Raw genomic sequence first — 17,486 nt, forward strand, 5'->3', positions numbered from 1 at the left:
CCTGTTCTGTCCGAACGAATCATTAAAGCGATTCACTGATTCTTCTTGATCACAAATCAAAACAACCCATTTGATAATTTTGCAAATATCACACGAATGTTATTTTTCTCAAGCCTAGTATCATTTAAAAACATCAGGTGGATGTAGAAATAAAACAAATGTTCTGTGAACGATCTATAAATAGCATTGTATGAACAAACATTACTGATTCATTCAAGTTTGTTACAGTCTGAATGAATCATTCGTGGCTGTGTGAATGAGTGAGGGGTCACCTGAGGGTCATGAAGCTCCGCCCACCTCACCTGGAAAACACCTGGACACTGAGACACACCAGATTAAGACAATCATGGTTTATTATGAGCCTATGCATCATTTACACACAGATAAAGCATCCGCAGTGCTGTGATATGATGTCATTCACTATGAGGATATATGAACATTCACATTAGAACTTCAAGAAATGCTGGAAAAAACTGTTCATCTGTTTGTTTTTCCCTCCCTCATTATTCATCTGGACACTGATGAAGTTCATGTGACCTTGGTGGGTCTGGATCCTGATGAGGGTTAATAATGAGCAGGTCTGAGCCGCTGATGAATGACCGTCACTGAGCCACGAGAGACTGGCTTCAGATCTCTGCTCTGAACGACTCCAGGACACACCAGATCAGCGTCTCTGAAACGGTTAAAAACATTATTACAAAAACAGTTTAACCCGCAAAATAACACTTATTTTAATCATTTAGCAACACATTTGTAAATTCACAATTCTCTTATGTTGGTTAATGATCACATAAATTTGTGAAATAGTATTTAAACATTTTATTTTTTAATTAATAGCAAATATTCATTTTTAATAATTTATAGTTATATTATAATTTTATATTTATTTAATTTGTAAAAAAATTTTAACAAGTGCTTGTCTTTATTAATCTATTTTAATTTTACATTTTTATATTTATATATATTTATCAAACGCTTTTATCCGAAGCGACTCACAAATGAGGACAACAGGAGCAATCAATTGTAGTATTAAAACTACTACTATCAGATCCAAAACTAAAAGCTAAAACCATATAAATATTATACACATTTAAAAAAAAAAAAAAATCCATAATTTTTTTTTTAAACGTATCATTTAAATAGAAAACTAAAAATAAAGTTAAAACAATTCAAAATATTAAAGAACAAAAGGTAAAAGTGTATCAAACATAAGTGTAAAAGCCTACAATGTATATTTCTACAAATTCTATTTATATTTGTATATTTTTTAATTAATATTTCTATTTTTAGTTTTTAAAAATTTTTACATTTGATTTTTTTTTTATTTAATTACTATTTGCATTTTTAATTCTTTTAATTTGTACACTTTTTATTTAATCAACATTAAAAAAAAATTGGCATGAGTTTTATTTAGTGTAATTTTAAAATTTTTAGGAGCCCTGTTCGTGATGATGATGATGATGAAGGCCGCTCACCTGTATCAGGTTCCCAGCGGTCACCAGAGCTGATCCCGGTCTGAGGAGATCTGTGCCGTGTGTAACATGGGAAATGAAAGCAGGAAACGGCATTAGTTTAGTGTTTCATACAGAAAAGAAAGATATAGGGGTTTTGAGGTTTACATGGTTTATTCTGAATCAATGAAGACCACCACAACACCAGCCAATCAGGAGAGCCTGCGGATATTTAGGATCAATAATTAGGCTCCAGACAGTTTTGGCGAAGCCGTCTAAATAATTGATAGAAGTTGAACGAGCTGGAGTCATACAGTCGTCATAACCAGCAGCAGAAGGACATTTGCATTGGGTTTCTATTAAAAGCTTCTAATTAAAGCGCTGGTGATGTTCAAGGGTGTTGCGGTGACACACTAGTCATTAATGGAGCTGAAAGCATCATCTGCTGGTAACAAATGATCCCGGAGACAGACGGATGACTTTCAACAGCACTGTTTCTTCACCTTCATGTCGTCCCAAAACCTGTAGGAGTTTCATTCTTCTGTTGAAAACAAAACACCATCTTTTGAAGAATACTAGACAGTAAACTTCCAGCAGCACGATTTAGTTCTCATCTTTCTTCAGAATATCTTCAGGAGAAGAAAGAAACTCATTCAGGTTTGGTGATGATGATCATTTCCTTTTTTGGGTGGAATATATATTTCATAAACGTTCTTATTATTTTTATTGCACATAACAACATTTGATGTGCTTTCTGTATTTTTCTGTAATCAATATTTATATGCAAGTTGGAGTAATCATTTCAGCAAAAATTTGACTTGTCTTGTTTTTCTAATCTATTCTTGATTCTTAAATCAAGATGCATTAATGCACCAGATTTTAATTCTTGTTTTCTATATCAAGATTAAATGAGTTTTTGCTTTAAAAATAATCTAGAAAAAAATAATCTTATTCTCCCTTTGAATTACATTTATTATTTTAATTTTTTTATTAAAAAAACTTTCACCTTAGATTTTTTTTTTTTTCAGAAAACAAGCCTAAATTTCTCAAGTCATTTTGCATCTCAAGGAATTATCATTAAATTATAAAAACATGATTTCTGAGTGTTTTCTGAATATACAGTTTTTTTTTTTAAACGTGGACATTCCATTTGATCATTTCAAAACATTAGAGAATGTTACTTTTGAACGTTCTCTGAACATTCCGCAACTAGTTACATTTAAAAAATGTTAGACGAGCATCCAACTGAAACAGTCCATGAATGATTTATTAATAATGTTCATGTGCTAACACTTTGAGAACATTATCATTATTAAAGACAAGGCTGCATATAATGTGTTTTTTAGTCATGGAAGCGCTTGAGATCACGGTATTTTAACATGTTTGTACCGTGTTTTCTGAGGGTCTTCATACCTTTGTGGTCTTGATCTTATTCCCCGTAGCACAGCTCCATCCTTTGAGATCCGGCAGCACTTTACATTCCTCTCCATCCAGACACGGATGCATCTGACACCACCACTTCTGCTGGACGATAGAGGCTGAACACACACACACACACACACACACACACACACACACACACACACACAGAGAGTGAGTGCAAGATAAATCATTGCTTTACCCTCATTACACATTCAAGTACATCTTGACCTGGAAGAGATGCATAAAAATGTCTTTTAGTAAGTTTTTAGTAAGTAATACAACAGAATGTTGCAGACACTTTAAGAGTCTCAAAATACACATCATTAATTTTTTTTTCAGATTTTGTATGAGATAATAACCATTTAATATGTTCTGCTCATTTTGATCTGGGTACGTATGGAGCACCATTAGTGCCAAAAATACTTTGTCAAATTACCTATGGAGTTATATTAGTGTCAAAAGTTTTTATGAAATATATTTCAGATTTTCCTACATTATATCTCACATACTTTTAGAACTGGATTTTGTTGAGGAACATTAATATTTCGCAAAAAAAAAAAAAAGAGTAATATATTTTCAAGTTGTTTTGATGTTGTTTTGTTGGAAATAAATATGTACATTTCATACATTTAGACTGATTTTGAGCATTTACCAGGAATAAAATTTCCATTTATTCCAATTTCATATATATCTATCTATCTATATATATACACACACTTCAGGTAAAATTAGGAATTTTAAATCATTTATAAAAAGGAGAGAATGTCATAATAAGATGGTAGCTTTCAAAACTTTGACCTTTTTTCACATTCCCTCAGTAACGATCAGTTGCTGATCAGATACAGTCTGCTGGTTCTCGAGTTGATGTCGGATGCATTATGAGGGCTACAGCCATCAGAACGAGGCGTGATGATGGAGAACGTCATCAGCAGGTTAAGAGCTGATGTTTTTTTGGAGAAGGGGGACATTCGAGCTGCGCTTTCATTTGCAGAGAATGTCAGAGACTAAATGTCAGAGAATAGGTCAGACGGCACTCAGGGGCCCGAACCCATCCAAACAGATCCGTTAGCATTCATTTCACACGGCGTGGAACGATTAGAGGTGATCAGAGTTTAATCAGCTTCCTCATTAACGGACAGACATTAAACACGGCGCTAATGACGCTGACCAGCAAACGAGCGCAGAAGCAGTTCACTTCATGATCAATTCACAACAGCATTATTTGCTTGATTAATTAAATAAAAAGATTGTATTTTTTTATTAGATTTTAGTTTTAGTTTTTTTAAACTGTGATTTTAGTTAAAGTTTTTTTAAGTAATTTATTTAAAAAAATCTTTGTTATTGTTATAAATAAATATTTTTTGAAATAAAATACATTTCGTTTTTTTTCTTAATTTAAATTTCAAATAAACATATTTTTACTTTATTTTAATTCTAGTTTAGTTTAGTTTTATCTTGCTATAAAAACCTTGAGAAAAAATGATTTCAACTACAAACGTTTCCATAAAGCATCTCAATCTATTCAATCACACATACAAGTGATTTTCACTACAGTTTAATTGACAAGTAATTCATTTATCATCTATATATTATAGTTATAATAATAAATTTAATATATTTTATGACAATGAATTTAAAAAGAATTTAAAATAGCTGTGACAGAATCCACACTATTTACAATTTTCACTCATAATTTACAAAGAAATGAGAAGTAATACATTAAATCAAATGAGAAACTTTGAAGCAGAAAGATTCGGATAGTATTTTCTCATAATCATTTTGTACAGTTGAGTCTGGTTTTCATGTGCAGTGATCTGGCTGTAATGTGAGGATTGGTTTCTGCTGGATTATAGGACTCAGAGTTAGTTTTTAGTACCGTCTACGCAGGACGGATTCGCTCGGGTGGTTCCTGCCACTTGTCCCGGGAAACACGAGCACTTGACGGTCTGCGAACGCTCCTCGATCTTGTTCTTATTGCAGCATCGGTGTAAGGCCACCACCTCACACGTTCCCATCCGCACCACTGCAACACAACACAACAACACAATCATCACTTTCACTGAGAAAAACTGAAACAAAATAAACTTTTAGCATTTCATCTCAACTCACATTTCTCATTTTCACTCGGTGTAACTTGATGTTTTAAAACAACTAAAGGTGAAATAATTTTTTTTTATCAGAAATATTAATTAAAACATTAATTAATTAAAATATGATTTAATTAAACTATTAATTCATTAAAATATAATTTATTTAATCTATTTGAATTTTTTTGAAAAATCTTATAAAAATGACAAAAGCCCACACGCAACAAAATTCCTAAACATTTATCTAACATTAAAATTACAACAGAAAATATTCTAATTCAAAATATGAATAAATAAATAATGTTGGACCAAAATCATCAAAATAGAAATAAAAGTGTAAAAGAGAGATTTTTTTATATAAAAAAAACAAAGAAAGAAAGAAAGAAAGAAAACAATAAAATAAAATAATACAATTTAACAAATTTAGTAAAAACCACATTTTAGTGTCAATGATAATAAAATAGCACTGGAACACAATCGCCATCGTAGACACAATAAATAAATTAATAAATGAACTTAAAAAGTAAACAAAAATAGGTACATAAAATAATAATAATAATCATAAAACTGTATAAAAAGCACATCATGTCACTGATCCTAAAATCCCAGGCTAGAATGAAAGAGATGTTCTCGTCTGGCGTCTGGAGGACAACAGCACACTGATCTTGACACAATGTTTCCTTTTTTAAATACTGTAAAGCTGCTTTGATACAATCTGTTAAAAAGGGCTATATAAATAACAGTGACTCTGACTTGACTAAAACACTACTGGACCACAATCATCATCACTGACATAAAATAGTACATCGATTATACTGGTAAATAAATAAATATGAAACACTGAACTCTTCAGGACTAAAGCTGTAATCCTGAAGGAGCGCAGGAGGAGACAACGCTGTCCTTCCAGCCGATCAATTATTCACACGCTCTGCACTTTAACTGCTGCTGACATTTCTATGAGACGCCTGTGTGTGTGTGTGTGTGTGTGTGTGTGTGTGTGTGTGTGTGTGTGTGTGTGTGCTGTAAACAGCTAATTAAGACTCAGAGCGGACGAGCTTTTCTAATTAAACGGAGTTGTACTAGCGAGATCTGCTGGGATCGATGGGGATCGAACAGGAAACAGGAAGTGCACTGCTGTGATTTCCTCTGCTGAACTACGTTTCTAAGAATCTCACGTGATCAGATAAAATATAAAAACTAGTTTTAAAAATTCATAAAAGTAATGTTACTAAATTAAAACTAAAATTATAAAAAAATAATCCATTGAAATAAAATAAAAATAAATATGAAAAGATGCTTCTGTATTAGGATTCAGGTTTGAGACCCACCGTGATGTTCCTTGGATTGAGCTGCAGATCCCAGGAGAGCCAGGAGGAGGACCTGAGTGAGAACCTTCTGAAGATCCCTCATGCTCATCCTGCACACAAACACACACACATCAGACACAGAGAACGACTTCACTGTGGCACCCATCCGCTTTCACTGGAGTCTTTCAAAGTGAACTTCCCAGGATTTCTGCTTAGACTCGAGCAGGAACACACACGCTCCAGAGCTGAGGCTCGTTAGGCGTCATGTAAACGATCTCAGTCACACAGATGGTAATTACTGGCAGCTGGGCGTATCGCTTACACACGGTTATGAACTGATATTCACCCAGATCACTTTATATTCCATTACGGAGGTGCTGGAGATCTGACCGATTGTTTTCCGATCGCTATTAGGATTGTGGTTGAGTAATGAGTATTAGATCTTCTGAGAGTGACACACACACACATATACACACACAAACACGCGAGCACACACACACACACACACAAACACGTGCACACACACACACACACACACTCACACAAACACAAACGTGCACAAACACAAAAAAAAAAAACACGTGCACACACACACTCATAGACACACACTCATAGACACACAAACACACACACACACTCATAGACACACACACACACACAGAGACACACACACACAGAGAAACACACACACACACACTCATAGACACACACACAAACGCGCACACACATAGACACACACATAGACACACACACTAACACGCGCACACACACACACACACACATAGAAGTTTTATTTCAACAGTTTTTAAATAAATCCTTCTCTCTTTATTTATACATTTATTACATTATTAAATTTAAATGCATTAAATTAATACAAATCAATACATTACTAATAAATCAATCAATAAATATATTACTGCAGTAATAATACGGTTTATTAATAATTATTTTATTTTACATCAGTTTTCAAAAATATCTTGAACTATTAATTATGATCATATAAGATTAATTAAACATTAAAATATATTTAAAAATCAATAAATAATCAATCAACAACTATAGTAATAATACAATGAAATACTATTTATTTTATTTTACAACAGTTTTAAAAAACAAATGAATCTTATAAATATATATATATATATATATATATATATATATATATATATATATATACATATAGCAATACATATTTAAAATACCAATAAATAACTCTAATAATAATACTATTTAATACTACTAATAATAATATTTTATTTTACAAGATTTAGATTACAGCAAAATTAAAAACAAAACAAAAAGATATTTTGAGTTAAGTGTGTAAAGATGTTATGAACATTAGATCTGCTTAATAAAAGTTTCAGATGTTTCTGTATTTATTGTTGTTATTATTATTTTAGTACACAACACGAATGTAAATAAGTGGACATGTTGAATTAGTCGTATTTATTATCATATCTTTAGGTGTTATTAATTCTCAAAGGTGAGCTGTTACTACATCATGAATTATATACGAAACACTAAATCTGAAGTCGCACTAATATTTATGTTCACTTCATACTCATAAATGGCGTCTAATTGCTTCATACTATATCACCTTGGGAATCTGATCCAATGACCTTATAAAAGTCTTTAATTCGAGCGCCGGAGGGGAGGAACGCAGACTTATTTTCTCATTAAGAATCTGTCAGAGAGGAACGAGCCGCTTCTAATTGTGCGCTTTATTCTAAAAGCTCTTCATGTTTAATTCAGGCCTCTGTGTTGTACTGCAAACCCTCAGGACATCTGCATAATTTATGCACCAAACAAGAGAACACGCCGTTAAACTTTGGACTATTGCAAACATTAATAAACTCACACGCATCAGTAGGATGAATTATTAAAATAAGAATCTAGTCTGGTTCAAAAGGAGGCTGTCGTCGTGCCATTCGTCTTCATTACGACGGTCACTTCGGGATGACGTCATTAACGTAATCACGACGCACAATTGTGTCGCTGCATCAAATCTCAGCAAAAAAAATATTTGATGTATGCACATTTTTTATGCATGATATAACATTCAAATATAAATGTTTGCAGACGTACACATTTCTTAACAATTACAACACAACCTTTCCTTTTGTAAGTTAGAAAACAAGTGTGTTAGTAGTTAGCTAATGCATGCACTTTGAGAAAAGTCTGTAAAAAGTGCTGATATGAAGGAATTTTCTGTATTTTTAATTATGCATTGTATTTTTTGGGTTAAGTAATAGTACCTGTTCCATTTTTATTGATATTTTTCTTACAGTGTGCCAACTGATCAACAATCACAAGTACATGTTAAATGTTCCTTTTTATCATTTTAGTCGCTTGCCAAAAGTTACAGATGCCAAATAAATAAATAAATAAATAGCTACATTTGTTGCCATGTGCTTCTGGAGGAGAAAGGTGAAAAGTTGCAAAATTTGGCAACACTGTGTTTCTTCAGCCGAAGCCACTTCAGAGTCAGTTTAGAAGCACTTTAGAGCCTGAGAAACAGAGAAAGTAAAGCTTCTGGAAACTGACGCTCCTCAAAAGATTTGAGACTCTAAAACATGATTGATGGAGAATCAAGTAAAGCTGAGCTGCTTCAGTCCAGGAAGAGTTCATTTGGAGATATTACTGACCTTATTCTGACCTTTACTTGATCACGATCAGTAAGGTTTCTGACCCGAGACACGAGGAGAATAAAGCGATCTGAGCGTCATCCGTGTCTCTCGTTCCAATCAATGTCTGTGAGATTCAGTGTGCCACCATTAGCTCTTCACCTCACACACACTAATCAATGTCAATCGCTCTAATGTTTGCCTGTGTAACATGAACGCTCTATTTCTGATCTGCTTTTAATTGCTCTTTTTGTGATGGCAGCATCAATAATGAATACTATGCGGGCCGTTTCCGCCACTGAATAAAAAATAAAATTGGCAACTTTTTTTTTCTTTTTTCCGAATTGGCAGTTTATATCTCGCGACTGTGAGATAAGAAGTCAGAAATGTGAGATACAATAAAAAGTTTTTTTTTATTCGGGGCAGAAACGTACTTCCATAGAAGAGTTCAGAAACAGGAGTAGAATGTTAGTATCAAGTTATTAGAATGTTGTAGGAAACATTGTAACCTTTCAAATGACATTCTAATCACAACAAGACAAACTGACACTTTTGTAACTTTTAAATAACACTATACTTACGACAAGACAAACTGACATTTTCATCATTCAATTAGCCTAATGTTATATTTTAGGTGAAAATAAAGTTATATTTTTGTATATAACTTTTAAATAATTTTATGGTTACAACAAGAAAACTGCCCTTTTTTTTTTTTTTTTTTACAGTTTAGGAGAATCAAAACAATGTCTACAATGTTTTTTTGTTGTTGTTTTGTTTTTTTTGGAGTGTATCAGCAAAGATGTTTCTGATGTTCATCGTCTATGCAACTGAAGTCTTTTGTCTTTTATAATCTAAACACTGAAGCAAAGATTAAAGAAATGTAAAGAGATCAATAAAAAGCTGCAGTTTTGTGTCTCGTCAGCAGCACACCGGGCTGTTGGAGACGTCGTCCCAGCATGCTTTGTGTTTTCATCACAGCTCTGAGAGAAGCTGAACTGAGCTTTAATTCGAACACACGTGTGTTTAGACACACTCAGAGTCTACGGCAGCCGACCGAACATCGGCGTCCAAAATGAAGCTGCATTTGGTTGTTTTGCTCTCAGAAGGAGAGATGTTCTGCACACAGTTCAGTCCGGTTTCTGCAGAAAGTGTGTCGATTCACAGCAGATCCTGGACACGTAACACACCTGTGAATCCACGAACCTGACACCTGCATGACCTTTCCAGCTCAAAACCCACTCAGATTCACAGCACAAGAACAAACTCGTACTCAACATCTGTTTCCTTCAGTTGTCGTTCTGTTTTGGCACAGCATTAATTATTGTGCACAACAACTTCTTACTGATCTATTGAGTGGCAGCTATTAAACTAATGCTTATTTCATGACATTTAAAGCTGTTTTTCTTCATGAATCTCTGATATCGCGTGTGCAGCTTGTTTCTCTGACAGAAGTGTGATGAAAGGAGTCAGAAACATGGATTATTTTTAGCCTCGCTGTGCACGCTCTCATTGGACACAGACAGGAAGTGACGGATGATTATGTAACACACTTAATTAAACAATTAAACTCAAAATACACGTGAAACGACTTCAGCGCACCATTCACTTGCTATATTTCCTTTGCTTTCCGGCACTAATATCTAAACATTCTTAAATAAAGATGCATTTACATGACTCGAGAAGAATTCAGATATCCTTAAAAGAAGTATAAGAATTATGTGTAGAATTATGTTCAGAAAAAGAATCTAGTTAAGATCACTTCTCTTTATTTCTATTTTTTAAAGATGAATTTTGAGGTTTATTTCAAGACTTGATATACGAAGTGCTATTTCAAGATCTTGATTTAAGAGTACTGAGATAAACGAGACAAAAATTATATATTATATTACCAAATAATTTTTGGTAGTCGCATCCCATGATGTACTCACCCTCAAGCCATCAGCTGTATATCACTTTCTTCTTTCAGACGAATCCAATCAGAGATATATTAATAAAAAACATCTGGGCTCTTCCAAGCTTTATAATGGCAGTGAATGGGTGTTATTTTTCAATAATACAAAAGAAGTGCAATAAAGCTAGAAATTATGTTTATATTGTTTTAAATAATATTTACTAAAATGCATGCATTCGCTACAGGAGGCTTTTATTCAACCCCCAGAGCTATGTGAGGCACTTTTTACTATGGATGAATGCACTTTTTGGACTACTAAAAAAACAACACCCATTTACTGCCATTATAAAGAATTGGAAGAGCCAGGATGTTTTTTTTCCTTTAACTTTATTTCCACCCAAAATGTAGAATTTTTCAATGATTATACTGTTTTTCTGCAGCCGTCCGGTTAAGATCCGCTCTCTCTCGTCAGGGTCGAGCTCTCCTCCATCTCAACAGGGCACAATATGTTCAGAGACCAGTCCAGATTAATGCAGGACTCAAGGTGATGAGGACGGCCAAGAATAGCAGCCAGCCACACACATGACAATGAAATCAGTGCTAAAACACCGCAGGAAGCCTCGTTGAGCTTCATTAGCAGGTTTCCAGTGTTTATGTGTCAGATCAGCAGTGTAATAGCCAGGGTCAATGGAGAAAACAAAAACAGAAGTCAATGTAATTACATGCGTATGCACCATTACAGTCAGATAATGTCTATTTTTTATGCTCTCACCAGTTCTTTTTTCCCTCATAATAACGTTGTGTCCTGGGAACTGAACGATCTCTGGCTGGTGTTATAATCTAAGCTCATTTGTGATTATGGATATTGGATTTAAGTGAAACGGCTTCTTAAATGAGAAATCAAAATGATTTTGATTGGATGGATGGGTGTGGTTTGCTGTGATTGACAGGTTACTGGAGGGGAGGGGTTATTATTATTGCCCCGCCCTCATCAGAGAAGAAGGTCATGTTTTACATTTACGTTTCTGCATACAAACAAAATAGATTTTTCTCAAATAGCCAAACAATATTCATAATACTGTTTACAATGTCAGGTTTATCAGACGAAATAAAATCCTGTGCACGTGCTACAAAAAACAACATTATTTTTCAAAGTTCAAATGATAAGATGCAATTATAAAATGTATAAAAATGATGGATTGTATAGGAATATGTTTTTAAATCAAATATATTAACAGTTTTTTCAATTTCAATTAAATTTGTCACGGTTGAACATGGCTTGTTTTTTTTAGTTTAGGAATATTCCATGAACCAATGAAATTTGGTTGTATTTGGTTTCATGCTGACTTCAATCTGTCCTGGAAGACGGGTCATAACCATTTTTATTTTTTTTTTGCAAATGCTAATATCGAGCGCTGCTTTCACAGACGGATGAGAGAAACTGCATGTGTGACACGAACCTGTCATTCCAGTCATGAGGTTCAGTGATGCATAAAATATGAGTGCGGAGAAGTCGATGTGTTTGGGCCTAATTAATGTCATCTGGAATAAAGCGGAGCACATGTGATGTCCTATAAATGAGCAACAGATGAGACATTCACAACCTAAACACCAAAACCACCGATCCATCCCGAGCAGACGGGGTCGTGACCTCTGAACAACAAACATCTGCACTGCTGCGCAACAATAGGAGTATGATACTGTTTCCATATCACCCTGGTACGGTCACTTATGTGCTCTATATCAGTGTTTTTAGAAATAATTCTATGTTTGATTCTAACAACTAGTTTAATCTGGGCCTCTTCAGTCACTTTTGAACAGAAAGTTTAGAAATTGTAACAATCATAGTTTATTGGAATGGAACACTTCATTCATCCGCTGACTTTTGTTGAAATTGCTGTTAACAGACAAAAAATAAAATAAAATCATGGACATTCTGATTTTTTTAAAAGGCCGAACAATAATTTCACTTGTAGTTTTGGTTATTTAGTTGTATTTGTTGTTTTATTGGAAAACATTTTAGTCAATATGACCAACAAACTTGGTACATTCAAGATCAAAGAATAACTATGGAAAAAAATAGCTAAGTAAAAACTGTTTAAATATTGCATAGTGTCATAGAATCCTCTCAAAACTCTAAATAATAATCATAAATCATAAAAAAATATTACCATTGATTATTCCTTTGAAGGGAGGAATTCAAGGCTTTTGACCACGAAGGTACCAAGTGTGACCCAAAAATAAAGAGGCCCAGATTTGAAACCTTTTACATTATAATGTTTGTTAATTGATTTTGTTAAAAATCTAAACTGTCCTGATAAAGTCACGCTTTTTATTTACTCTCAGTAATCCTCAGTAGAAATTAAGATGATCAGGAGCCACTCAGCCTTCGATTCTTCTTCATTTCTGTAGTTTATCTTCTTCATCCCTCGTCTTCCTCTCCTGTAACCTCTTCAACAGAAGCTATGTTAACATCTGCCTGTTAAGTTCCTCCTCCGCTGTGATTATTTAGAATAAACATTAGAATGTTTTCTTTCTCCATTCGAAGCATCTGAAGCATTCTGATGCTCAGCGGACTGAAAACACACACACACACACACACACACACTAGATACGAGGACAGCGTTTGGAGTCGCCTGCTTCAAATCAATCAAATACGCCACAGGAATTTTCTCACAATGTTTTTTTAAGTTATGGAAATGTAAGGACAAACTTTGTTAAAATAATGTAACGTTCTTGTGATGTTATTAATATTTGAAACACATTCTCATAATGCTGAGAGAAAACCTTCTGAGACCAACATTCTCAAAACATCCAAACAATGTGATCTGTGTTTGATGAAAGTTCTGAGAAAAGTTTTTGTAACCTTTAAATAACCTTCTGATATAATGCAAGAACACTTAGAAAATTAAAAGTAAACATTCAAATAGTGTAATAATTTGGATGAGAAATAAACGTTTTTGTAACATTTAAATAATGTTCTACTTTCAACAAGAAAACTGGATATTTTCATGTTCTTAGGATATTAAAATTAAACGTTCAAATGAAGTTCAATTTTGAGTGATACGTTTGCAAGAAATGCTGTAAGAAATGTTTTCGTGACCATGAAATAACATAAGAATCTTAATGAATACTGAACATTTCAACATGTTAGAGACATTCTAAAAAAGATCCTGAACAAACACTACTACCATACCGAGTGATTAATACTGTATCTTTATATGGCACTGACATAATAAACAAAATTAACCAGATGTTAGCGGTGACGGGTTTCTAAAACAAAACTGATCGTGCTGTCAGTCACCAAATAATCAATCAATGATCACTTTAAACTCTATTCCTATATTTAAACTAGATTTCCAAACGGTTTTATGTGTTTTTAGTTTATTCGAGGCTCCGGTTGATTGATAGCCGACTCACCCGCGCTCGCGACAGATTAAGAACGGAATGAAGAACGTTACCTGTCGCACCTGCGCGCTCCTGATCAATCCATCCGATAAGCGCGCGATCAGTCCGGCGGGAGACAGGGTTTCCGCTTCCTGTAGGTTCGGCTCAGTCAGCCGCACTTCACATGATTCAGATCCGCGCGCGAGGGGAGCGCCTAACCGTCACTAACCGTCTTTAACCGTCCCAGAACGCTTCCCGCGTCTTCTGTTTGAATAAGCTGTAACGTTTATTATGCACCGTAAAAACAGAAGGAAAAAAATTAAGACAAAAGATGGAGAGAGAGAAAATTATGTTGCTCTTTCTCTGAGCTTCACACACACTGACTGACTGAAATACACACACAGTCAGTCAAACCTTCAGCCCCCCCCCCCCTCTTTCTCTCTCTCTCACACACACACTCACACACACTCACACACACACAATACTACAATTCATTTATATTAAACTAAGCCTATCACTCCAGATCACAAAATATGTAGTAAGGGAACGCTGTGCAAACCACATTAAAACCTGATTTCTGAGTGTTCTCTGAATGTTTAAAACATGTTCCATTTTTTTTTTAATCTAACATAGTTAAAAGAACTTCCCATGTGACCACTTCGTAGACATTATGAGAACGTTATTTTCAAATGTTCTCTGAATATTTTTCTCAAACAACATTTCAGAAACGTCAGATGAACATAAAGTTATACCGGATTATGTCATAAGCGACATACATTCTGATCACAAAATGGCATTGAATGATTAATATATTGTTACGAAACTAGTAATAAACAAAACAAATATCTCAAAAAATAAACCAAAGCAAATCATGAGGCGGCCCATAAAGGAAACGCTGACTGATGTCTCAAACTAAACTCATATTTATGTCAGTTATCAAAAAGGCGAATCCATCTATAATCCACTCTAAACCGTTTAGCTATCGCCTGTTTCTCAACTATTATAATTTTTAAATGTAAACAAAATCTTATTTACACAGATGTAAAGTAAGGTTGGCACAATGCGACGGCTAACGTTACTGAGAAGCTTATTTCTGAGTATTCTCTGAACTTTCTAAAAGTCGTAACAGCGTTTTAACAGAAACATAACAGTAAACGTTTAAAAATAAGTTCCATGCATGACGTATAAACAACGCGTTTAGGCAAACTTTTTGAGAACATAAAAAGACCAGAGAAATCTAAACGAACGTTCTATTAACGTTAATTGTAACGTTACGACTATAAACGTTACAGAACGTGCACCGTGTGCGGAGATCGGAGAACCTACGACGACCATTATCATCAGAAATGTCCCAAACCGCCAGGTTAGTATTTTTGAGTGAGGTTTTATTTCACATTTAACACATTTAGCACGCGATGATTGTCAGTGTTTATTCTTATATTAACAGAAGTAGGCCTGTAGTGTTACTGAGACACGGCGCTGCAGTCACGTGGTTCCTGATCCCCATCTCTACAGATGTCTTTCATATATTTCCCTGTAGTAGGGCTGTATCAGTATAGATGCTGTAGTAAAGACGGTGATGGGGTGTTACTGCGGAGGATCAGGAGATCGGAGTGTGTGATTGATGGATGTGTGGCGCCACCGTGCGGACGCCTCTGATCCTGCATGCTAATCCACGCTGACTTTCACCAGTTTTTAAACACAAATAAGGCTTTGTTTAGATAAAACCAGGAAGCGTTTACCTACAAAACTACCTATAGGCAAAATTATTGACATAACGGGGTCGTTTTATTTAGAGTATGCTATTAGTTAAGTGTGTAGCAAAAGCAGCTAGTGCATGATAAACAAACCACAAGGAGCATTAGCTTCAGGTTCGTCCTAAATCCCTCTAACTAGCTGTTTATTAACACCTCAGAATACATTATTTATTCTGTAGTACTGTGCAATTAATGGATAAACACATCAATCAAATAAGGTTAAATTACAAATAAATAAAATCCGCATTTTTTTTTTATTAAATCAGTTTGAACCGATTGTTTTCCCCCTGAAAATCCTCAATTAAAAAAATGAAATGCATTTTATGTTGTAACCTTTCTTCACATATTGACATTTGACAGAACAGAAATAAATGTGCTTCCTAAGAAACATTATTTACTTTGAAACACATTTTAAAGAGGCATCACTTAAATTAGCTGAGCACAAAAATAAACAATAATCAAAATTAAATATTACTAATTCACACACACACACACACACACACACACACACACACACACACACACACACATATATATATATATAGTGCATGGAAATAAATGGACATAAAACAAATTCTGTAAACACACCTGTGTCACTCAGTAAAATTTATTGTAGAATTGAATCACATTTTCACCAGCATTCTAGTCATCCCATGTTTATACAAATTGCAACAGATCTTCGTACAATATACTTACCAAAGAGAAAAAAAGCTGCACCAACAATTTCTAGATCTGATTTGTAAAAGAGCATCGTTTGTCATTAAAATGATTGTCACCGTGAAGTTTGCTGAAGTAGAAGACTATAAAAACAGCGATTAGGAGGGGTTTGACAGACTGAGAGCAGTGCAGTGCAGATCCTCCGTGATCTGGAGGTCACACAGAGGTCAAAGGTCAGACGGACCGAGGCATCTGTGGCTTCAGAAGTTCATGGTGTGGAGCGTCTCGGCTCAGCACTCCTCCTTCACGTAGATCTGATCGTCTGTGTCTGACTCCAGGTGCTCCAGACGCTCCGTCTGCCCGCTCATGATCTCGTCTGGGGTCTTCATGAACCTGCGGCGCACACACACACACACACACACACGTTTGTTTCTGTCAATTGTGGGGACTTTCCATAGACTTCTATTACTTTCATACTGACCAAAATTTATTCTATTTTCTATCTCCTAACCCTAAACCTACATCATTTACTATTTTTACTATTTTTCTTTTTTTTTTTAACTTATGGGGACCACAATGACAAACATTTCAGGTTTTGCTATCATTGCGGAGTCATTTTGTCGCACACACACACACACACATACCCACAGACACACACACACACTCTCTCTCTCTCTCTCTCTCTCACACACACACACACACACTCTCTCTCTCTCTCTCTCTCTCTCTCTCTCTCTCACACACACACACACACACACACACACTGACCTGAAGAGCAGTCTCTGTCCCGGCTCCTTCCTGATGATGTTGAGTTTGTAGTAGTGTCTCAGCGCTCGCGACATCTTCTCATACGTCATGTTGGTTCTGTTCTGTGTGAGCAACACATCACAACACTAATGCACT

At 34.8% G+C, this 17,486-nt stretch overlaps 2 protein-coding genes across 6 annotated transcripts in view; both read right to left on the bottom strand.

Moving 5' to 3' along the window:
- Window positions 1–335: 335 nt before the first annotated feature.
- Window positions 336–14,539, bottom strand: LOC127956752 (chemokine-like protein TAFA-2). 2 transcript variants are annotated; one of them, XM_052554932.1, is made up of 6 exons: window positions 14,244–14,539; window positions 6,289–6,377; window positions 4,750–4,896; window positions 2,865–2,989; window positions 1,476–1,525; window positions 336–673 (listed from the first exon to the last, which is right to left on the bottom strand). In XM_052554932.1, the coding sequence occupies exons 2-5, from the start codon at window positions 6,374–6,376 to the stop codon at window positions 1,496–1,498; spliced, it is 390 nt and encodes a 129-aa protein (XP_052410892.1). In that variant the 5' UTR covers window position 6,377; window positions 14,244–14,539; the 3' UTR covers window positions 336–673; window positions 1,476–1,495. The 2 variants fall into 2 exon arrangements, with proteins under 2 accessions (XP_052410892.1, XP_052410893.1); XM_052554933.1 differs by lacking the exon at window positions 14,244–14,539 and adding an exon at window positions 8,126–8,223.
- Window positions 14,540–16,500: 1,961 nt separating this feature from the next.
- Window positions 16,501–17,486, bottom strand: part of LOC127956402 (transcription factor ETV6-like) — a 13,627-nt gene continuing 12,641 nt past the window's right edge. For all 4 annotated transcript variants that reach the window (XR_008153554.1, XM_052554258.1, XM_052554257.1 and 1 more), the window contains 2 exons: window positions 17,352–17,452; window positions 16,501–16,976 (listed from right to left, as the gene is read on the bottom strand). Coding sequence is in view for 3 of the 4 variants with exons in the window: in XM_052554258.1 (XP_052410218.1) it covers window positions 16,874–16,976; window positions 17,352–17,452 (204 nt within the window). In the remaining variant the exon portion in view is untranslated. The remainder of the gene's footprint in view (window positions 16,977–17,351; window positions 17,453–17,486) is intronic.

The sequence above is a fragment of the Carassius gibelio genome, chromosome B4 (genome assembly GCF_023724105.1).
Source record: "Carassius gibelio isolate Cgi1373 ecotype wild population from Czech Republic chromosome B4, carGib1.2-hapl.c, whole genome shotgun sequence".
In the NCBI taxonomy this organism is placed as follows: Eukaryota; Metazoa; Chordata; class Actinopteri; order Cypriniformes; family Cyprinidae; genus Carassius; species Carassius gibelio.